This window comes from Copadichromis virginalis, linkage group LG7 (genome assembly GCF_057382275.1).
Source record: "Copadichromis virginalis isolate Kocher_CV1m ecotype Utaka linkage group LG7, C_Virginalis_male_GT1.1, whole genome shotgun sequence".
Lineage (NCBI taxonomy): Eukaryota > Metazoa > Chordata > Actinopteri > Cichliformes > Cichlidae > Copadichromis > Copadichromis virginalis.
Window position 1 is genome coordinate 45,560,591 of NC_140624.1, and position 23,860 is coordinate 45,584,450.

The following is a 23,860-nucleotide window of genomic DNA, read 5'->3' on the forward strand; positions in this document are numbered from 1 at the left end:
TAAGGTCTGGTGAAGTCTCCTCTTTCACCTACTGGCAATGGCAGCCATCATCCACGTCGTGATGAAAAGGAGAGAGTGCAAGGGTAATTAAATACCAGCGGGGGCCGCGGGGCAAACCTAATAACTCTCTGTAACAAGCCAATAAGAGACTTATTGCTTAAGGGCTTGCACAACCCAAAGCACGTTAATAGTGAAGATGATCACTTACCGCACATAAACATTCAGATGGGTTGTTGTTCCTGAGAGAAAATTGACCTTGTCGAAGATATCTGCAGCAGCGAAGGGACAAAGTACAAAAGGCCTTTTATGCTTCTGTTTATTTGCCACAGTGCTCACGTTGACTCGAGTCAAGCTCCTCATGTTAACTCAAAAATGCTTTTCTGTGCTCAGAAGAATTCATTCTTATTGCAGCAGGTCGCCATCTGCTGGCATTAGAATGCTTTTACAGCCATGTTCTGTTTTTTTTTTTTGTATCCTGCATATAGCATATAACACTCATTGTATTTGTGCATTTGGAGCAATGCACTGATGTTTAAAGAAAAAGTGCAATTATTGTCAGTACTGTTAGTGTTATTTCTCACTGAATTGGGTGGGGAGCATTTTAATATGGCACTGTCAATATAAAAAGTCCATTCCTTAAATTTTATGCCAAACCAATTCACAACCGGCCTTGTTTATTGCTCTCATACCCATCCCTAGTGCCCATTAGTCCTTTCCCCCGTCACCTAATATGCACAAACACAACCAAAAAGCAAGGAAACAAAAGAAAAAACATTCTTTTGTTTTCAGTTTTGATATTGCAGGTACTAGACATTTCAAATGTCAAGTAGGACATAGATTTATTCTAATTTTGTATTTTTCCATATTTTCAGGTTTTGTACATAGTTTAATTTCAGTATTGGCCAGAGTCAATTTTGCCATTTCACTTTATTAATTCATTTGTAATATTCTTCAATTCAGTTCAATTCAATTCAATTTTATATAACAGCAATCACCGGAAATGTTATTTATATTGTAAGGTAAAGAGCCTACACCGAGTATATCAGATGGACAGCTTAGGTTGAGCAGTTTGGAGAGAAAGTCATGAGGCAAGGTTAAGATGGTCTGGTCTTGTTTTATGTCAGCTAATTAAGACGCATTTTTACTCTTTTTAGTTTAGGTTGACTTCACTGTAATAACTTTGGAAGTTAACCCCTTTTGTTTGTTTGTTTTTTAAGCATTATTCCGCACGACAGAACGGTAACAAAATGTCCCTCCAATGTTCAGGCTGCAGTGTTTTAGTATTGAAAAAAATACAACATTTGGCATAAAGAGCCAGAAAGTCATATAAACGTCATGACGAATGGAAGAGAGGAAATTTACAATATGTTCAGCTTCCAGGGGTGACATGAAGCTGTATATCTTTCACGAGCAAAATAACAGCTGTGAGGATTTGGGACTCACAGAGTTAAAAACATGGAGGGAGCGGAGAGCGTCTGCCACAGCTGCCGTCACGTTCCTACGGCAACGCGCTGAAGCTTCCTCCCGGAGGATCATGGGAAGCAATTCTGGCTACTGAAGCGGAGGGAGTTTCGAAATATTTCGTGATTATATACGGTATAAATTCCAAATAGGTAAGTTATAATAAAATTCTCAGCATCGCTTAGTCTGAAGATAACCAGTGAATATAGCCAATGTACTTCAAATACTCAGGTTAGGCTTCTTAGGGACTTTGTCTCTGCGCACTAAACAGAACCAGCTAGGCTGCTAACGCTATTCTTTTCATGTTAATCATACCGTTACCTACAGTAATGTTTCTTCCCCGTCTTTGTTGTTGTTGCTGTTGGTTTTAAGCAAAGTTAATTTTAGCTCACAATATAATGAATACATTTGCAGTGAGCACGTTATTTATCGTATCGTATCTCAGGGAGATTTACGACTACGTCTGGAAAAATACACTGTCTGTGTTGCCGTTACAGTTTCCTGAATGCACAGTCACAAGGAAGCACTGATGCTGTCTTTCAAACATGGAGCTGAAGTTGGAAGTTGTTCTGTCATCCAGCATCAAACGGAAGAAACCATGGCCGCGCTTCTGCTGGCTCGGGCAGGTGAGGGGAATTCATTTTTACGAAAATACATTTCTATAGACATACAAAATATGATTACAAGCAGGTGTCATGGCTCTTCAGGAGAAGGAATCTGTGTTTCTGTTGGATGACAAGAGGATCAGTGAAATTAACATGGTGTCTGGTCGTACCAAGAAGAGAACTCCTAAACTCCATCCTTTGCTCAACAATGTTGTGACAATGGCTTCATCGCAAAACGGTGAGCTTAGTATGTCAACTCGAAGCAAAGTAATGTATTTAGCTCTGAATATTGGCTAAGAAATTTATCTTGTTCTTGGTTTTTGTTCCAGGTATGTGGCTTTGTGGTCTTTTGGTCTCTGGAGAAGTGTTTCTGTGGAACCGGGATAAAGATTTGCTGAAGACTGCTGCAGGAGTCCCAGAAATAGTTCAGATAATTACTTCTTTTCAGGGTATGTGTGTATTTTATAAAGACACCTAGAGGCAAAATAGTTTGATTTGTGTAGTATTTGAAAGTTTTCAATAAATTGAATAAATCAGTTGTGGGACCTTTATATGCATCACTTTAAATATCTTGTCTATACTGAACAAAGTATTGTTTTAACTTTGGCATATTTCCTTTTAATTTATCATTGCACTGCATGAATATCTTAGTTTTACTTATCCTAACTGTTCTAATTCAATTCAATTCAATTTTATTTATATGGCGCCAAATCACAACAAAAGTCGCCTATGAGCGAGCACTTTGGCGACAGTGGGAAGGAAAAACTCCCTTTTAACAGGAAGAAACCTCCGGCAGAACCAGGCTCAGGGAGGGGCGGCCATCTGCTGCGACCGGTTGGGGTGAGAGAAGGAAGACAGGATAAAAGACATGCTGTGGAAGAGAGACAGAGGTTAATAACAGATATGATTCAATGCAGAGAGGTCTGTTAATACATAGTGAGTGAGAAAGGTGACTGGAAAGGAAAAACTCAATGCATCATGGGAATCCCCCGGCAGCCTACGTCAATTGCAGCATAACTAAGGGAGGATTCAGGGTCACCTGGTCCAGCCCTAACTATCTGTTTTAGCAAAAAGGAAAGTTTTAAGCCTAATCTTAAAAGTAGAGCTAGTGCCTGTCTCCCGAATCCAAACTGGAAGCTGGTTCCACAGAAGAGGGGCCTGAAAACTGAAGGCTCTCCCTCCCATTCTACTTTTAAATACTCTAGGAACAACAAGTAGGCCTGCAGAGCGAGAGCGAAGTGCTCTAATAGGGTGATATGGTACTACAAGGTCATTAAGATAAGATGGGGCCTGATTATTTAAGACCTTGTATGTGAGGAGCAGGATTTTGAATTCAATTCTGGATTTAACAGGAAGCCAATGAAGGGAAGCCAAAACAGGAGAGATATGCTCTCTCTGTCCCTGTCAGTACTCTTGCTGCAGCATTTTGGATTAGCTGAAGGCTTTTCAGTGAGTTTTTTGGACATCCTGATAATAATGAATTACAGTAGTCCAGCCTGGAAGTAATAAATGCATGAACTAGTTTTTCAGCGTCACTCTGAGACAGGATATTTCTAACTTTAATGTTTAATGTAAACAGAATTGGTCCTAGCACTGAACCCTGTGGAACTCCATAATTAACCTCAGTGTGTGAAGAGGACTCTCCATTTACATGCACAAATTGGAGTCTATTAGATAGATATGATACAAACCACTGCAGTGCAGTACCTGTAATACCTACAGCATGTTCTAATCGCTCTAATAGGATATTATGGTCAACAGTATCGAATGCTGCACTAAGGTCTAGCAGGACAAGCACAGAGATGAGTCCACTGTCAGAGGCCATAAGAAGATCATTTGTAACCTTCACTAAAGCTGTTTCTGTTCTAGGCACCTAACTTATTTTAATTAATTATTCTATTTGTATAGATTATACACACACACACACACACACACACACACACACACACACACACACACACACACACACACACACACACACACACACACACTCACACACACACACACACACATATGTAGTGAACATCTGTAACAAAATTATCCGATCCGATATTTTCACAGGGAATTCCTCAAGGCTGTCCCTCCAGGTTTCCTGTGATGGGACACGTGTGCTATTGGTGGCCATAACTGGGCAAGTTTTCCTGTGGGAATGTATAGACGTGAAGGATTTGACAGGATTGCGAGATGGTCCAGTCAAAGGACACTGGGCTCTGATAAAGTCCCTAGAAGACACCATCCTGCCTTCTTCCCAAGACAAAGAAGCATCCCAGCACACAATTTTTGTCAAGACCGAGGTCTGGTTTCTAAACAGAATCCATATTTGTGCCATATTTAAATCAACAAAAGCATTTTAAAGACCTTCTCATCATTTCTTATTGTCTAGAGATCTTATATGTTTTTTTGTCATCCAAACTACCTCAGGTTATGGGTGATAGCTGCTTATCTGCCTTTGTTTTCACATCTGGGAAGAAGCTTGTTATCACTTGCCTTAAGATTAAATGGAAAGAAGGTCACATGAAATCAGGGTGAGTGAACACATTGCTGTAACAGTAAGACTCTCCTTGAGTAAATATAATTCGAAACATTTACATAGTAAATTTAAATAGTAAACATATAGAACTAAAAGGACTATTTTTTTCTTTTTAGTTTTGTGGGATACAGGATACAGTGGGCCACTAAGACATATCCCATGTCTCGTCTCACTCCACCATGCCAACCAGTCAAGTCCAGAGGGGCTTTGGTGCCAGCCTTCTCACCAGACGGCCGACTGTTAGCCATTGTTCTGAACCAGAGGAAACCTAAGGTGAGCATGTAGCTTCTTTCTTTTTTCACATCTACATTTTTTAGGTCCATTGATCAGTAGAAACATAAATCAAAACGTGTGTTGCCTGTTGGAATTTAGGCTACACAGGTCCTCTTTGTGAGCATGCAGAATTTTGTCTCGATATCAAGTGGCCTCGGAGGATGTGGAAGTAAGAAAATGGAGATCCCCTCCAAATACATAAGGTCAGTGTGTACAAGTAAAAATGATTTGCACTGTGCGACAGTCATCCAGTTAAATTTGCGAGAAAACTTCTATTTAACAGTCACTGCTAGATTGTACAGTATTTACAAGAAATAAACAGCATTGCATGATCCTTTCCCAGCATCCCAGGAAGAGAAATCAACTATATATATACAAATGTGTCAAAATTGCCAAGAAGTGCAATCACGACTGCCACTACTACTAAATGGTGTGATGTATCACACAAGGCTCTCTGTGGTTGAAAGTATTTTGGGATCTCTGTTGGAATGATTCTTATCTCATCCCTGAGTCTGCTCCCATGTGAGGTTTTCTCATGTTAAAATAGCATTATTTGTCATCTCTAAGTGTTTATGAAACGGGAGTTTATTTATAACATTATGTAGCCTTCACCATAATATGTAAAGTCACTTGTTAGGGATGATTTGGTCCTATATATGTAAAAATTAGCTGAAACTAATTGCATTTCTTCTCTTTCAGGTCCTATTGGGTGGGCAGTGTCAGCTGGTCCCCTGGAGGCCTTTTCTTCGCATGTGTTTTGAAGCGAGGCTCTCTTCTTATGCTGGCTCGCCTTGGGGGTCTGCTCACTTTAACAAGCTCTGGTTGCAATGTCGACTTTGGACCCGCACACTTCCTACCCCTGCACCCTCTCGTCACTTACCGGTATACTTTATTTAAAGGCTGTCGTGCTTGTCACTTACTACTCCATTTGAAAAGTTGTTGATTGGTTTGAGCATATGTTCCCTTTCTTTATTTTGTTCTAATTTCTGTGCTGATCTTATGTTTCTCTATGAAGTCCACCCATGTCTACAAGGAATGGGGAAGCCTCTTTGTCCAGCTCCAGTTTGTCTGTGCGGGACGTGATGAGACAGCGGTATTCTGTGACCTGGCATCCACGACTGTTGTATCTCATTGTGTCTGATGGTTACATGGCCACAGTGATGAGGGTGTTAGACAGGCCTTCTCCTGCCCTGTTACTAAAAACACTTCTGAAGGACACAAGAAAAGATCTTGAGAAGACCAGCCGAATGCTGGATGAATCACAGGTAATTAGCCCAGGACTTTTAGAAAATCATTAGTACTCTAAGCATTACAATTTACGTATATTTGTTATTTCTAGAGTCATGTAAAGGCATGGTTGGACTCGGTATCCTGCTTGAATCTGGACCTCAGCCTGGATGTATTTAGTCCCACTAGTACATGTCGACCCAAGACCACAGGCTCTTTCATTTCAGCAGCCACAAATGGATCCACTTTGCCTCAATTTCTGCTGGACCAGCAGACACTGGGTGGCACAAAGGAGCTTCTTGAAAACATACAAGTCAGTCACATATTATTAGAGAGAAATTTCTTGTTTTAGTCTGGGTAACACTGATTTATAATGTGTCCTGACTGTTTTAATCTGCTGTTTGTGTGTGTGGCTTCCTAGGCCGTCTTTGAAGATGACTCTGATCTAGATGGACTTCCTGCCGGTTCTCATGTGGAGGATGGTGGTCGTTTGGAGTTTGCATCAATGTTTGACACGATCCATGCCCTAGAGACACACGCTGACACCTCATTTGTTACTGGCCAAGATTATGAAACTGATTCTGTTGAACTGGAGAGGGAGACTCTTCTTCACCGTAAACTTGGGAAGATCCAGAGTAGATTGTTGACTGCGTGGGCCTTTGGCATCTCTCTTGGAAATGCAGTGGAACACAGAGCTCCTCTGCTGAGGCACACCCTGCACTTTTTGGTTCGATTTGCTGCTTTACTCCATTTGGTACCCAACTCTGTCATCCATACAGGAAGAATGAATACCTCGCCATTTACTTGGCTCTCACAGCTCATCAAGACCCTTATTTCTTTCCTTTCCTGGGATACTGTTCACTCAAATGGGCCCAACTGCTTAGGGCTGATGGTGGAGTTTACGAAACAGATAATATGCCTTATTCTAAACCCTCATCCTGACTCCAAACACATGAGCCAATGCCTGGTATCATCTGAAAGTCTATCCAGAGTCATGCTTATATTGCAGCTTATCTCTGATTCTCTTGACCACACTTACTGCTTGCAGCAAGAATCTGACTGGCCCTCTATTGAGAAGCAATCTGCTTCACATCCACCACAGCTCTCCTCTTCAGATATATATCATGTGCCTCAGTTACAGGATGAGAAAGAGGAGAAATCAATATTTGTACCTCAAGCTCAACCTGCTCCTCAGCGACCGTCCAGCAGGTTGGAACAGACTTTTTCTCTACATAAGTAGTTATAAGCAAAGCTTAGCTTTAGCCACTAAATTTCATGTCGTCCACTGAATATAAGGCTTTATCAAAGTCTTACAGAATTTGATTTTGTTGTTTTTTGTTTGGGGCAGATTGTTGGGAGTGTGGCAGCTGGTGTACAGGGTCACCCAGCAGTATAAAGAAGAACTAAAAAGATTTAAAGGCTATGATGGCTGGGATGAGGAAGATCAGCATTTGTCTGTCATCATGTCCCAGATTCAGACAGCACTGCAGGGTATTGGAGAAAGACTAGAAGAGGGCCCCGCACTGCTGAGTTATCCAGGTATGGAGCAGGATGGATAACTACAGTATTTTTTCAAACGTAACTCTGATGCCAGATACAGAAAGTGAAAAACCCAAAAGTTGTTTTTTTTTGTTTTTTTACCAAATATTACCAAATATAACAGTTACGCTTTATGTATTAAAAGACAAAATAAGCACACAGAAATAGTGCATCTTGTGTGGGTGTTGTTTAACTAAAAGTTTGTCCTTTGTTGCACTAGGTGAACATCTTTTCCTGTGTGGCTTATACCCGGAAAGTGCCGATGTGTGGCGGTTACAGATTTGTCAAGAGAGTGACAAAAGTAAGAACAAGTATATTTCAGGTTTTACATTAGGGCACCAGACTGCATAGTCGCAGTCAGTTTAAAATAGTCATTATATGCCTCTCTTGTTAGGTTGTGATCGTAGTGTCTTTCAGCAGACACGGCTTTGTCTGGCTCTCCTGTATAGTCTGCTATCACAGTACCAACTAAAAGAAGCCCAGCAGCTGGGGGACCACATGTCTCAGCTGATACTGTACAGGGCTCGACAGGAGAAGGACAGCGTGACCTCCAAAACCTCATCTTTGAGTAAGTTTCGAGAATCAAGATGTTAAGTAATTAAAGCCATTGTTGGAAACTTTCTAATAAATCCTTTGCAGTTAGGCTTGTTTGTTTTTAACAGGGATAGTGTTCATTATTTAACAATGGAAATGTGATATTTGGAGGCAAAAGATCAGTTCACTACATTAGATGCAAGCAATTACAACAGATGGTTTTAAACAACAGATGACCCAGAAGAGACATTATTTGATAAACAGACCAAAGGAAATTGAGGAAAAACAAGGCAGGAACTATATGTGATAGCAGGTCTTATTACATTTAACAAAGTTTTAGGGCAGTAGTGTACTTTTTTGTTCTTGATGTGATCTATCACACAGTTACTGCAGATTATTCTGCTGCATGCAGTACATCATTTTATATTACCTCACGCTTTAAAGCATGCAGGGTGCACATAAAAAGAGTCATTAGCATGAAATACTTTGATTCGACATTCACATACATCTCTCTGTCTACAAGACCAGGCTTTAAAAGCTGCTTTAAAGCAGAGTTTACTGTCTGCTTTTATGTCTCATAGATAGGCAGTAGGTTACAGTCTCTCAGAATAACTTTAAAAAGCACAATTTGACCACAGTGGAAATCAAATGTGTTTATATGAGTTCTATATGAAAACCAGCTGCCAGCTGGAGAAGTAGAAGGGTGGCAAGACAGGAAAATTGAACACATTTTCAGACTGTTTCTCTATAAAGACATTGATAGTGTTACTGTACACATGAAGTGTCATGAAAACTTTATTTTCATACAATTCTGAGGGGAGTATTAATGTCAGATAATAGTGGGAAAACTGACTTCATCTGACTATCTGACATATAGTTTAGACAAACCATAATTCTAATTTACTGGTTATATGCAGAAATCAAGTAACCAAATCACTGTAAATAGAAGATGTTATTTATTATCTCTGCCTTTACACCCTTCAGTAGATTCTCTTCCTTGCCCATGGCTCCCGATGGACCTTCACAATGACGCTGCCTTTGCGGTGGTTCAGACACTGGGGAGATTCATGGCCTCTTACTTCACCAACCAGCCGCTCTTCGTCCTGCCCGCTCACAATGTCGTAGTTCTGCCTCCACTACATCTACCTCATGGTGTGTTGACAACTTACTCATCAGTTAAAAATTTATTAGGATTTATTCATAGCATGTATTGTTGTATCATGTAATATGTCTTTCCTCAGCCCCTAGTGTTGAGCGTGTGGTGTCGTTGTGCCAAGAGGAGGTGGCTCGTGCAGTTCGACAGCAGCATCTTTCGGAAGTATGGACAGTGGACTATGCTCAGGACCTGCTCCTGATAGGGGGTCTACTTCCTGAGTCTGTTTGGTTAGCTTATCATCTGGGGGACTGGAAAACAGCAGTGTCTCTGAGCCTGGCGTACACCAGTTACTGCACCAACCATTTTGACTTCACTCGGTCAGTTTGAAAACGTATAACAAACAGGCTGATGTTTTTAGAATATCGTATATTAAACTGCATAAACAGAAGAGGGTGGATGGATGGACTTCAATATTTGTGAATTTTTTTTCCCCTGTGACATGTTTTATGACAGGCTCAGGAGGAGAGAGCTCCACCTGCCAGCAGTTTTAGAACCAGAAAGCATTTTTCAGGCGGAGTTGGAGTCTTTTCTGGGCAACAAGACTGCCTCCCAAGATTGCATTGATAAAGATGCTGACAAGAGCTTATCAGGTTAGTGAGACCTGACTTCTGTGAGGTGATCCCAGTGCACATGAAACCTTTTAACCTTGCTGTCTGTGCTATTGTTTTGTCTTTGCGTGGTTGTCTTTTAAGATCCTTTGGAAGGAGAAGACTGGGACTTGTTACAGATCTCCATACAGGAGATTCTGAAAGCTTCAGTCATTGCAGGACTGAATGTTTTATCTTCACCCTTGTCTACCTTGCTGGACAAAGCCAAAGACCTGTGTTCTTCCCTACCTACCTTGGTGCCCAGTGGACTGTATCTTCCCTCCCCACCTCTGTACTGTCCACAGCCTTCTCCCAACACACAGGTGCATTAATAGAAGATCAGTGTTTACATATGGTACATTCACAGGATAATTGTCTGCTAAATGTTGTGCGTGTGTCTCATGATTAGGATCAAATAGGGACAGAGGGGCAGTTTGCAGAAATCACATGTCGACACAAAGTCTCTATGGATCTTCAAAGATTAGTGTTGCTCCTAAGATCTGGCCGGTGTTGCCGTTCTGCTGCTCAGTGGTACATCAGCTCTCTGCGCCGTGCCAGACACCTGCTACACAAGGTATTTCTTCGCTTAAGGAAGGGCTTAAAAAAGAAGTGGGATATTCTAGTTTGAATGAATGATTTAGATTAATTAAAAAAACAACAACTAAATTTCTTGTTTACAATTTTGTATTACGAGTGTGTTCTAAAAGACACATGAAAATGCTTTTTGTCTCACTGCCTACCCTTTTCTTTTTTTAATAGATCTTCATTGGTCCGCTATGCATATGGACAAAATAATGTGGTCGATCATGTCCTGTGGAATAGGTGGTGGTAAACATTTTTCTGTCTTTAATCAGATCAAGAAGAAGTATTCTCATCGATCCGCTGCTGAGGAGGAAAAGGCTTTCCCGGATGGATTGATGAAGTTCATCACTCGTAGTGGTTTTTTCAGAAGGGGGCCGAATAATGATGGTCACCTGGACTCTGACATCATTCAGACTATTAGTAAGATGCTGCTTACTGTAAATTGTGGATATAATTGGTGATGATCTAGTTTCAGGTTACTTGTATTAACCATATTTCTGCTATGAAGTTGTTTTCAGGGAGCTGTGTGCTCTATGCTGGATGCTTCATGTCAGAGACCAGCTCTCAATATGTTGCAGGAGGTATCAGGCTGCCAGAGAGCATGTTACAGATGAAAAGGTACACTTTTTTTGAGTGTGAATGTGCAATTTATTCTCTATTCTTTAGCCACTGATGCCTTCTAAATGCTCTGGTATATTTATGCTCCTCAGTTTTCTGGAGATTCTGAAGTGAATTCTGCCTGTGTTGATGCTCTCCTTTGGGCCTGTCGACTTCTGCCTTTCTCACGCTTCCTTAGTGCTGATGAAATTCTTCAAGACATACTGCTCAGCCTCATGTCTGAACTACCTCCTGTGTCTCTGGTGACAATCCCTTGTCTAATTATACATGGTATCTTATGATGAAAGACACTCTAGTGACTACATTTTTCATTCTTTGGTTTGTCTTCTTTTTTCTTAGGTTGCAGACACACTTGTAAAAGCCTTCCCAGAGGAGAAAGAGTCTGTCAGAGTCCCTTTGAGAGAAAAGTATAACTCGCTGTTGGAGAGGCTGAGGCAGTGCAATGTGCTTGGTACAGACCCCACTTTTTGTTTGCAAGTTGCTTTGAAGTGCTGTGCAACACTTAAAGAAATTAATAGCTTTTGGCTTTAATCCTTCTTTTAGCATTTTAAATGCATAGAAGGCAGTGAAAGCCTTCATCTTATATTTTAAAAGGCCAGATGTGATGCCTATATAATAATTTATTATGGTCTTTAAAACAAGTCATAATAGTAGTGTTTGAGCTTTGATTTCTGTTGAAAACACGTGATAACTGGATGCTGATTCTCTGTGTAATATCTGATTCCTAGATGGGAAAAAAGAAGAAGGCAACGAGCTCATGGTGATTCTCATTCAAGACAAACACAGGCAAAGGAGGAAACATCTGGCACGACTAGAAAGGCACTTGGCTCCCCCTGTGCTCAATCTGTGGGAGAAAGAGGATGAAGAGGAGGATGATCAGGAACATGGGATGGCCATGTTAGGGCAGCTGTCATTGGGTACAAGTCTGAGTACCAGCACCATAACTGACTGTGGTTTCCCATCAATGCGAATTGATGGAGACACAACAGATGATACATCTGGGGCAGTCTCTCCTGAACAGTATTCTAGAGCTATGACCGGGTAGGCAGTGTGAAATACTATCACTGTCATTATTCTGTGGTGTTGTGTGTCTTATTTGTATCTTATTTTGCGTTATGTGATTGTTTCAGAGTCAAAAGAAAGGAGAAAGAAAGAGAAAATGAAAAGAAGACTGCTGTTAAGATTGAAAGCGTAATTCAAGAGGAGAGTAACCAAGGCAGTGCCAAGAAAATAAGGGAGCCCTCCCCACCAGTGGTTGGGACCTGGGAGTTTGAGCTGGAGGATGAGGAGTACTTGAGTTTCCTGGAGCTCTTCCTCAGCTACGTGCTAGAGAAGGATAGTACCGATGGTGGGGACTCGAGCAGTGAACTACCTTTGTTTAAGGGCTACTGCTCTGAGCTGAGGAAGAAGGAGTTGCATTCTCTCACCTTTGACGTGCTCACCACCATACATCGTCGTCAAAGAGATGGGCTCAATCCAGCAAGAAAACACCCAGGCCATGATCCACCTGTATTCAGAGCTGGTTATTGCTACAGACCTGTAAAACATGGCACAACACCTGAACTGCAAACTTCCTCTGTCTGGAATGAAACCCCCATAACCAGGTCTAACCCTTCTGCCAGTTCTCATCCTGGACTGAGAATAGGGCGGCAAAAAGGTTTGTTTGGCCTCCGACAGCAAAGCAGTGTGCCTTTAGACCAAAGAGTGATGGGAGGGCTGTCTGGTAGTGAAAGTAGGCCTATTCAAAATGCTTCAACCACTGCACAGCCATCAGATAACATATTTAGTCCTTCAGTGTCTGTGGAAGCTGTAACTGAATTGCAGCAGGGCTTGGATACTCAATTGGAATCTAAGTTTCCAGAACTGGGCAGGCTGCTGGAGTGGATGGTTCGCTGGGCTGACAAAAGGGCGCTAATGGGGCATCATGGTAGAGTAAAGAAAGATAAAGCAGGAAAAGTTGGACGAACAGCAGATGAAGGTGTAGTGATTCGTGTCAAAGCCTCAGCACCTGCCATCCTTACTTCCCTCAGTTTGCTGGAGCGCAGGTACACCGCTCAACTTGGGATGGACTGCTTTAGCGCCCACTTCCGAGTCCCAGAAATGGAATGGACAGTAGCCCCTGTGCTGCAGTCTGAGGTGGAAAGTAAGCTAGAAAGAGAGAGCAGTGTTGACACAGGCTACCCCGGATCAGCTAACACTCCTGTCACTGGTCTAGATCACAATCTACAGCAAGGAGAACTATCCATGTGAGTGCCCAATATTTTATTTACAGTCATAAATTTCTATATTAAACAAACTGGACTGACACACATTCAGAGGATGTCTTTATCGAGCCAGTCTGTACTTGCCAGTCAGTTTATTTTGGATTATAGGTGGCCAAATGAAATCTACTCTTTTATAGATAAGTCTTGATCAGTTTATAAAACTGGGTTGTGTTTAGTTAGTGCCTCCTGTCCTACTTTTTCCTACATGTTGCTGTTCTGTTGGTCCTCTGTGCCATTTAGCTGCCTCTCCAATGAGTCGTTCTTATTTTCTTCCTTGCAGTGGTTCTCATATAGATGAACCAGAAGAGCTGAAGAGTCACCAGAGTCCTCTCCCTGCTGTCCAGAATCAGCTGACTTTTGATGCGCCACACAGACCGTCAAGTCCAATACAGCCATCTCTCGATGACTTAGATGTTACACCTGAAAAAGACTGTATGACGCTATGTTATACTGCAACATGAAGGCTGCCATAACACAGTTTTTTGTTAGTTTGTTTTTTAAAGAGAAAATACTAATGGATTTATATTATATTTCTAGGCAAACACAGTGACAGTGAGGGCTTGGATGTGTTGTCTTCTGGTTCCAGTGGAAAAAGCTGCACACCCAACATGGTTAGTATCCTCTGTTAACATTCCCAGTATTCATCTCTATCATCGTGACTGTCAAAGACAATATGATTGTTGTTTTTTTCGTTTTCAGAGTTTAAAGCTTGCAGACCTAGACTGCTCAGAAAAAACTGACAATATATCCAGTTCCACCTCTGTGTAAGTTATTATACCTATATATAATGGTGACACTGTTTTCTCAGAGGAGAACATTTAATTTGTTCAGTAATGCATGTTTCTCAGACATTTCTAAAATTTAAAAAAAATCTCTGCAAATCTAAGCATGCAAAATTATTGGTGAAATTTCCTGTACAGTCATGCTGGAAGCGTACAAGAACCTCCACACCCAGAGCCTCCTGCACCTTCCATTATACAGTCTGAGGCTACAGTCCAGGCAGAAACTTCTGATTCAGCTGGCATGCCACCCCCCAAACCATCTGTAGCTCCTTCAAACTTTCATCCACAAAGCTCCACAGCTAGTGGAGCCACTGCATATTCTCCAAACTCCAATCAGCCATCAACCACCCACATTCCACCAATGAGAGAACGTCTGGGTGAAGACTTATTCAGGCTGGTTCAGGTAAAAATGGGACCAACCAAAAGGGAAGGATTGGATTCAAAAGATTAACGCTGAACTGAGCGTATTTGTCCTTTCATTGCAGCATATCAACTACATGAGTCTGAGAGAGGTTTTGGGAGTTACATTTGCCAACCTACAACTTGCCCAGCAGAGTGCTTCTTTGACCCACCCAGACATGAACTCCTCAGACCCTAATGTGCCATCATCTTCCACTACCAGGTTCGTTCCTGAGCCAAGCACCTTACCCAATCAAGCTACCGTCTCTGTGCCACATCCAGTACAGACATATTCAGGATCCAAGAATACCCAGTTCATTCACACCCATACATGCCGACCTCCAGACCAGCCTGCCAATCAACAGACACAGACAAAAGCTCTGCTGTCTAGTACAACCAGTGTAAATTTTCAGGTAAGATAAGATAAGATAAACCAATATATTTATTTATCCTAAAAACAGAGAAATTCCTTAATTTTAGAAAAATGTTAACAGATTGCTTTTCTGTGTGAATAATGCTTGCAACACAGTGAAACCAAGTTTGAAATAAGTCCTTGTTTCTTCAGGAAATGCAGCCACTGTCCGTCCAGGCGAACTCGGCAGACGTTCAGCTGTTTGAGAGCAGGAAGTTAATCCCCTCCTCCGAGGGCCTTCTCACCACTACAGACACTGTTCACAGCACTCCTGTGTTGCAGCCTTGTAATGGTAGCAGCCAAAATGACTCTGTTCCACAGGTTTTGGGCCTGAAGTTACCCCAGCAGAATGCCCCGCAGTGTTATCCGGCCCAAAACCCCCAAGCATTGCACACTTTAAATCCTGCAACCTCAAAATTTGATCAGAAAAAGTTTAAGCACAGTGACCAAACCACCTTAAAGAAAGCAGACAGGTCTTCAGTTCCAAAAAGACAGCTGAATTTTAATCCTCCACACAATCCTACTCCCAGAAACTCTCAAAATCAGATTTGGCCATCGGAGCAGTCCAGAGGTCAAGAGTTCTCCCTACTCCTTCCCGCTTTTCCAGCTCACACACCTGCAGCACTGCAGGGCCTTCGCCTTCTGCACGTACAGTCTGTTTCTCAAAGCAACATCACCTTCCCCAGATTGCCTTCTTCTCCCAGACATCCTCCTTTGATTGCAGCTCCAATTAGAGAAGCACCTGCGATCAAGCTTCTGCATATTAAATCTGAACCAAAAATGGTAAGCAGTGCTTCCCAAACGTCCTGATTTTCACATTTGGTACCGCTGTATCTTGTGTTATAGCTTATTGATGGATGCCTGTCCCACAGGAGTTACCCTTGGCCACTGCTTCAACCCATGTAACTCGTCTCTTTTCCATGGAGGATTTGACTAACTTAGTGAAGAGAAACCCGAATGCTGAAGAGGCTCGGCTGCAGATACTTAGAGTAGACCCATCTGCTGAAACAACTAGAAGAGACCCCACTTCTTCCACCTCTATCTCCAACAACAGGCAAACACATAATAGTTCTATATTAAGTGGTTTCCCCCCTTTTTGGTCACTATTTTACTTATATATCATTTTGTGTCATTTCTAGGCTGAAGAGGAGAGAGGGGAAGGCGAGAAAAACTGAGGTCACATTCAGACCAAATGACTCCATCATTCCTACACATGAGGTAGAATGATATTAATTCCAAAAAGTTTTTTGTGCTTAATAGATATTAAGTTACAACACACTCATCATATGTTTGCTTCATTATTATGTTTTTACGTATGTTTATATATTTAGCCAGCTGAACTTCCTGTGAGTGAAGAGCCTGCAGCTGCCAAAGAGATTATCCCCGAACAGGATATTCCCATTCTTCCTGGTTGGTCTTAAATGCACAACACTTGATATTTACAGCGACATTGCATGCTTACTGTATGTTAGTAGGTTTTGGCACTGTTGAGTTTCCAGTTTCAGAGTATTAAAGCACCACTGTAGATGCCAGGAGCCACAAAATGTATGCTTTCTTTTTGAAATCGCGGAGAAGTAATACTGTTTTAAAAATCTCTTCTGAACTAGCAATAATTATTCAGACTCTTTAAAACTTTCCTCAGAAATAAGAACAAGGAGATAAGGACATTCTTGATGAGACAATATCATATATTATGTCCCATTTGCAGTTCTATTGATCTGCTTCTTGTTAACTCCTAGAATCTTTTGACTCTTCACTGACTGGTCAGAGATTATTGGACAGAGTTATGTCCACTTCAGCTGAGCTCCATGCCTTTGCTTCCGCATGTAAACGGCCCCCAGAGTGCCATGATGCTTCCACCAACACAGATCCAGGTGAGTTAAAGTTAAAGTGTTGATGCAATGGTTTTACATGGTTGTAAAGTTACTACACAGCTTACATTTATTTGTAGTTGAATGAAATTTCTTTAACAGCCTGACTGTTTTTATTCATAAGAAATAATTAGCATAAACAGTTAAAGAAAAACTTGAATTATAGCTAAAAATCTTAGCATTTATTCTTCTTCTTTCAGGTTATACTCCCAAGCTTGTGGATAAAGCTGTATCTGTCCAGGCTGGCAGCCCTAAATGTAAGTCTCTTTGAATTTGCAGGGTCAGTGATAACAGTCTGATTATTTATTTATTATATGATACAACTGAGAATATCTGTGGGTGTGTATGTTTGTGTTCTCCACCTAGCACAAAATTCTGGGGATTTCCGGGTGTGCAGTGAAGTCACTATTCAGAACACCAAGGAGCCAAGACAGGAGGAAGAGAAAGTTATGGTAAGATCCTTGGAATACATGCTGGATTCACCAAATAAAGGAGCATTACAATTTTTAGCTACAGTAAATTGTGCTTTTGGATTGTACAGCTATATTTGAATACAACAGTATATTGTTTAACCTGCTGTTTTATGTCAAAATAGCTGCTGTGAAAAAAGGGTCTGTTATTACCTGGATGCACTGAATATATTTAGCATAGATGCTCTTTTAACGCCTGTAAATAAAAGTATGCAGGTCTTTTCATGCAGTAACTATAATGTATTAAGTTCATATGATTTATGCACACTTTTACCCCTTTTATTATATTTCATCAGGAGGTTGCTTAAAGTATCTTTTTTGTTTGTTTGTTTGTTTTTTCAGGATGTGGGCAGCCGCCAGTTCATAAGTGTCTTAGATATAGAGGAAAGGAGGCACCGTCAGGATCTTCCATTCATCCACCCTTCTTCACCTACATCTGCTCAGCTTCATGTTCTTGCAACCTCTGTTATCAGGGGTGATGATGTCGGTGCCGTTCCGCAACCGTCATTCACAATTCCAGAGAATCTCCTGAAACCCACGACTCAACCAGGTCTTTATAAGTTTTATAGAGTTCCGTCTACTGAAAATTGTTGTGCCGCTGTTAAAGCACACCACTGCTATTCTTCCAAATATCTTTGTATACTTTAGATATTCCCGAGGAGTCCCCTTCAGTCAGCCACATTGAACCCAGCAGGGTTTCCGAGAGAAACACTCCACTAAACAGTGAGACGGTTGATTTGTCTGACTCTGAGATCCTTCAGGCTATAAAGACCCAGAGCTCTGAACCACCCAGTGTCTCCTCTTCAACTCCTATAGTCAGGTTCTCCTCTTGCCTCTCAGAGCTGGATTCCAAGTTGGCTGCTCTACAGAACATTGCAGATCATTTGGAGAAGGACTTCTCAAACTCCGGGATGGTAGAAAATGTTTTGTACTTATACTACTTGTATTTTTAATGTCACCAAAGTTTACAAATTGAATTCTACAGCTGACATGCTTATGTTATAGGTAATTTCTTGGTTATTCTGTTGTGTCTTCATGTAGCTGGTTAACACTATTGAAAAGCTCAAGCCAGAGAAGGTCCCTTATGTGAGGACGACCACAGCAGTAAAGAAAACTGTCAGACTCAATGTCCCTAAGAAAGGTGCTTCCTAAAATGTATTCATCTGTAGTGAAATCATCTGCATTTTTAGTTCATCTCAAAAAATTTGTTACAGTATATAATGAAAGCGTTATTTTTGTAATATATTTCAAATATAAGATATTACATTGTGCGTCACTGTTTTTGTTCAAATGCTGATATCAGTTATATATTGTCTAACAGCATGGGCACCTGATGTGGACATTTTACCTGAACTGAGTGAATCCCAAGAAGATGATGAAAATCAAGAAGAGGAGTTTGTGTTTGATTCCAGTCCTGAAAGAACAGCTTCTTTTCATTATTCCACTTCTCCGCACTGTCACAGAGCTGGTCTGTCCCACCTAAACAGCCCACCAAGTAATCGCGCAATTAATTTAAAAAAACATCACTAATGACAACAAATATATTTAACAGCAGGCTGATTTATAATAACACTTACTAGCTGTCACTCTTGTTGTTTGTTTCTATGTTTCTGTCTCACCAAAATGAGCTGAACTTGGGTATAATAATGTTTATTTTTCTCTAATAGAGGACTACTGTACCATTTGACCTGATTGTGAATCTGTCTTTATAGATGGAGGACATACTGTACTAGCATACGTGGTTATTTAAGTCATAATTCTTGTATGTTTTATCTACAGGAATGGAAGCTCAGTTAAATGAAACATTCAGGATATCTCACGTGTAAGTTGAAGTTGGTATACTGATCTTATAACTTATCATTTCTGCTGTTGATTTGCTCGCCTTTTTTCCCATTTCTCTTGAATATTAAAATATTCTGCCCTCTACCTGTCAATGTCTAGATCAGCAGATGAGAATCTGGGTCAGACTGAGCTATCCGATACAGCAGAAATCTTAGACGAGTTGATAAGAGAAGGCTATTTATCTCAGACTGACTTGGATTTGTCCACCTCACAGACTCCACACCGTAGCAGGTATAGTGACTACTAAAAATGAGTGCTGCTCAAATGGTGACTTAAACAAGTGTGATTTTTCTCTGAGCTGTTAAATATGTCCCACAGCAGGCAGGACCAACTGCAGAGTAGCTCCATGTCGCAGAATCATGCAGAGGATGAGAGAAGAGAGCTGAGGATGTGGATGAGAAGAAGACACAGGGAAAGACTGGCTGCTTATCAAAAACACAGAGAGACCCTGAGAGAGAGGGAGCACAAACCTTTCTCTTCTTCAGCAGCAGTGGTGAGATTCAGTCGCCTTTTCATTAGGGTTTCTATCACATGCTGTGTATTTGAAATATCCCATTCACTTTGTTACTTTTTTGTTCTCTTCAGTATTCAGCAACCAAAAATAGAACGACCAGTTCGAGAAGCAGAGAGAAGAAAGAAAAGTATGTATTTTATTTACTTAATCGTTGTCTTAAAGAAATGCGTCTGCCTGTGCAAAACTATTTCTCTTGATTTATTAGGGCCCTGCTTCTTGAGCAGTACAACAAGAGGACCCATGAAGCTTTTTCTTTGGTCAGTGACTTTCTTGCCTCTCCTGCATCCACATTAAGCTCGTCAAGGCCTGAAGGACCTCAGGTGGCCTCCGCCACACACTCTTCCTTTGCTCCTCCCTCAGGCAGCACTCACAGGTATCGTCTGTGACAGTAATTCGACCGGGAACCAGACTCATTAAAGAATAATAAGAATGTTGAACACATTCCTTGTAAACTTTTTTTTAAAGATTATATACAGTGACGAGGAAAACTATGTGAACCCATGGACTTTATTTTCTGAAGGTCCAAGGCCCAAGTAGAATAAGGCTGCTTCTGTTATGATGCCATGAATTTATCATCATACGAGTGCATTAATAGTTCATCTATAGAAGTGCACCAAGGTTGTTCTCTCATTTGCTTCTGTGTCTTTGTGCCAGGATGTTGAGGTCAGGGCTGTCGACTACCTCTGTCGTATATTCAGAGACACTTTGTTGAAAACAAACTCTTGTGTTTCAGCTATAAGCAGTCACCAGCATTAAAGCTGAAATGCATTTGTCATCCTCATCCAGAAATAATAGTTGGTGTAATTATCGGTGAGAGCTGCTATTCTAGTTGTTTTGACATTTATTAAGAGATGAGCGCACAGTTACCTTTTGTGGCCTTTTTTCTAGTTACAGAATGAATTCAGAACTTTTGCAGAGTATCCAAGACGTGTACCTACAGAGACGGTGTATTAAAAAATAAACAAAAAAAGAATTGAGGCTTTATACAGTAATGGAGTTGATTTCTCTGTCCTAGAGTTTACAGTGATATCAATAATAAAAGAAGTCTGAAACCCCAGTCAGGACAAACCCCAGCCAGCCTTCGCCAACAGTTTGCTGAAGTGCAGGTACGGCCTTCTGACGATTACCACAGGAGACTGGGACTACACCGACCAGGTACTGTAATGAAATATATTGGTATTAAAGTAAATGGATGCTTAAACTGTAAAAAAGAAAAATGTTTAGGTTGTGCGATTAATTTTTATTTATTTGTTTATTTATTTGTTTCAGCGACCTTTTTGCCAAAGGACCGCTTGTCTCAAGTGACTAAACGTGGTATGCTCAAGAGCCCAAGTAAACTTCCTGCAGCGAGCCACAGTAAGGAACAGCATGATTGGTACCAGAGAAAGACGGAAGTGAACAGAAGTTCTTCAGAAGGAACTGCAGTAAGAACAGGGATCCTGAGGGAGCAGACAAGGCCGAAAGAGCGAGAAGAGATGGAGCAATCAGGGTTTGATAGGCTGCAGGAGGAGTTGCAGTCTAACATAGTAAGAACCTCACTTTTTGCCACCTATTTTCCAGATGCTGTAGATGGAAAATCAACTCTGAGTCACTCTTATGATCACTCAGTGCTTGAATTAAAAACTGTAATTGCTAATTAGTTTAAGCAAACCAAACAGCAATTTTAATGTTTCTGTGTACAGTGGGGCAAAAAAGTATTTAGTCAGCCACCGATTGTGCAAGTTCCCCACCTAAAATGATGACAGAGGTCAGTAATTTGCACCAGAGGTACACTTCAACTGTGAGAGACAGAATGTGAAAAAAAAATCCATGAATCCACATGGTAGGATTTGTAAAGAATTTATTCGTAAATCAGGGTGGAAAATAAGTATTTGGTCAAAAACAAAAATACAACTCAATACTTTGTAACATAACCTTTGTTGGCAATAACAGAGGTCAAACGTTTACTATAGGTCTTTACCAGGTTTGCACACACAGTAGCTGGTATTTTGGCCCATTCCTCCATGCAGATCTTCTCGAGAGCAGTGATGTTTTGGGGCTGTCGCCGAGCAACACGGACTTTCAACTCCCGCCACAGATTTTCTATGGGGTTGAGGTCTGGAGACTGGCTAGGCCACTCCAGGACTTTCAAATGCTTCTTACGGAGCCACTCCTTTGTTGCCTGGGCGGTGTGTTTTGGATCATTGTCATGTTGGAAGACCCAGCCTCGTTTCATCTTCAAAGTTCTCACTGATGGAAGGAGGTTTTGGCTCAAAATCTCACGATACATGGCCCCATTCATTCTGTCCTTAACACGGATCAGTCGTCCTGTCCCCTTGGCAGAAAAACAGCCCCATAGCATGATGTTTCCACCCCCATGCTTCACAGTAGGTATGGTGTTCTTGGGATGCAACTCAGTATTCTTCTTCCTCCAAACACGACGAGTTGAGTTTATACCAAAAAGTTCTACTTTGGTTTCATCTGACCACATGACATTCTCCCAATCCTCTGCTGTATCATCCATGTGCTCTCTGGCAAACTTCAGACGGGCCTGGACATGCACTGGCTTCAGCAGCGGAACACGTCTGGCACTGCGGGATTTGATTCCCTGCCGTTGTAGTGTGTTACTGATGGTGACCTTTGTTACTTTGGTCCCAGCTCTCTGCAGGTCATTCACCAGGTCCCCCCGTGTGGTTCTGGGATCTTTGCTCACCGTTCTCATGATCATTTTGACCCCACGGGATGAGATCTTGCGTGGAGCCCCAGATCGAGGGAGATTATCAGTGGTCTTGTATGTCTTCCATTTTCTGATGATTGCTCCCACAGTTGATTTTTTCACACCAAGCTGCTTGCCTATTGTAGATTCACTCTTCCCAGTCTGGTGCAGGTCTACAATACTTTTCCTGGTGTCCTTCGAAAGCTCTTTGGTCTTGGCCATGGCGGAGTTTGGAGTCTGACTGTTTGAGGCTGTGGACAGGTGTCTTTTATACAGATGATGAGTTCAAACAGGTGCCATTCATACAGGTAACGAGTGGGGGACAGAAAAGCTTCTTACAGAAGACGTTACAGGTCTGTGAGAGCCAGAGATTTTCCTTGTTTGAGGTGACCAAATACTTATTTTCCACCCTGATTTACGAATAAATTCTTTACAAATCCTACCATGTGAATTCATGGATTTTTTTTTCACATTCTGTCTCTCACAGTTGAAGTGTACCTCTGGTGCAAATTACTGACCTCTGTCATCATTTTAAGTGGGGGAACGTGCACAATTGGTGGCTGACTAAATACTTTTTTGCCCCACTGTAACTAAAGGGAAAACAGATGATGTGGTTTTGTGTTAAAATGTATTTTTAATTGAATATTTTCTCAGGCTTTGGCAGGGCTTTTGGATGAGCATGGTGATGCTTCCAGATCAGAGATGGACTGGCTGGATAATCTCTCTGAGAGTGGAAGCAGCAACCTGAGCAAAATAGACTGGGAAGCTATTGAGAGGATGGCGGCTGGAGAGGAAGTCTGAGTGTCTCCAGGAAAGCAAAAATGGTCCACGTAGATACTTAAATAGCTTAAAATATTGCTGGAAAAATGAAATGTGCTGTATTTGTATGTACCTATTACATATACTGTAAATCCAAAGTGTTTTAAACTGATGAAAATAATAAATAAATAATAATAATAAAACAATAAATTACATATGATGTAATCAGTTTTGTAGCGTAATAGGCTTGTCATTTTTGTGTATGTGTAAAACTTTCTACATTTGTACTTTTTTGTACATACTTCACTTCCTTAATAATAAATATTTTGAGGCAGTTCTTCTCTCCTTTGCTCAACTTCCATTTCTAATGTTATGTTCATGTCTGCGATCCTCTGTAATTCAACCATTTTGAAGGGTTTTTGAACGGCCTGTTTAAGCTGAAGCATCTCAGTCTGATTTGATTCCAGACATTTTTTGTTTGAGGTGGACTTGCTATGTGTTTCGGATCACTGTCCAGCATAACCCAAGTGAGCATGAGCTTCAGGCTATGAATAATGGCCAGACATTCTCCTTCATGTCTCCTAATTACAGCTTCGTCCAGGCCCTGAAGCAGCTTTTTATGAATGGTGTGGGTTTTTTTTTTATTTCAGATGTAACAGGACTTAAATCTTCAAAAAGTTCAGCTTTTGTCTCATTAGTCCACAGAATATTTTCCCAAAAGTGTTGGGCATTATCAACAT

General features: G+C 41.2%; 1 protein-coding gene across 6 annotated transcripts; it reads left to right on the forward strand.

Annotated features, from left to right (window-relative positions):
- Positions 1-1,490: 1,490 nt before the first annotated feature.
- On the forward strand, positions 1,491-23,457 carry cplane1 (ciliogenesis and planar polarity effector 1). 6 transcript variants are annotated; one of them, XM_085463709.1, is made up of 51 exons: positions 1,491-1,613; positions 1,959-2,087; positions 2,169-2,304; positions 2,396-2,515; positions 4,128-4,360; positions 4,488-4,591; positions 4,713-4,869; positions 4,969-5,072; positions 5,569-5,751; positions 5,885-6,134; positions 6,209-6,409; positions 6,518-7,305; positions 7,445-7,635; positions 7,856-7,936; positions 8,030-8,203; positions 9,154-9,321; positions 9,411-9,642; positions 9,779-9,915; positions 10,018-10,235; positions 10,322-10,486; positions 10,767-10,914; positions 11,003-11,112; positions 11,205-11,354; positions 11,452-11,563; positions 11,841-12,153; positions 12,243-13,358; positions 13,657-13,808; positions 13,914-13,987; positions 14,076-14,140; positions 14,297-14,561; positions 14,644-14,970; positions 15,123-15,752; positions 15,842-16,023; positions 16,109-16,187; positions 16,301-16,379; positions 16,709-16,843; positions 17,041-17,097; positions 17,207-17,292; positions 17,653-17,860; positions 17,959-18,033; positions 18,127-18,224; positions 18,352-18,451; positions 18,632-18,805; positions 19,090-19,132; positions 19,252-19,383; positions 19,471-19,645; positions 19,738-19,793; positions 19,872-20,039; positions 20,682-20,821; positions 20,936-21,192; positions 23,016-23,457. In XM_085463709.1, the coding sequence occupies exons 2-51, from the start codon at positions 2,007-2,009 to the stop codon at positions 23,160-23,162; spliced, it is 9,576 nt and encodes a 3,191-aa protein (XP_085319835.1). In that variant the 5' UTR covers positions 1,491-1,613; positions 1,959-2,006; the 3' UTR covers positions 23,163-23,457. The 6 variants fall into 6 exon arrangements, with proteins under 6 accessions (XP_085319835.1, XP_085319836.1, XP_085319830.1 ...); XM_085463710.1 differs by having other exon boundaries at positions 18,151-18,224; XM_085463704.1 differs by having other exon boundaries at positions 17,959-18,224.
- The last annotated feature ends 403 nt before the right edge of the window (positions 23,458-23,860 follow it).

Bases quoted from the DNA above. Each gene is read 5' to 3' on its own strand.
- cplane1 (XM_085463704.1), top strand. From the start codon at position 2,007: ATGGAGCTGAAGTTGGAAGTTGTTCTGTCATCCAGCATCAAACGGAAG. The intron at 2,088-2,168 runs GTGAGGGGAATT...ATGGCTCTTCAG, and splicing joins GCTTCTGCTGGCTCGGGCAG to GAGAAGGAATCTGTGTTTCT. The intron at 17,098-17,206 runs GTAAGTCTCTTT...TTCTCCACCTAG, and splicing joins CCAGGCTGGCAGCCCTAAAT to CACAAAATTCTGGGGATTTC.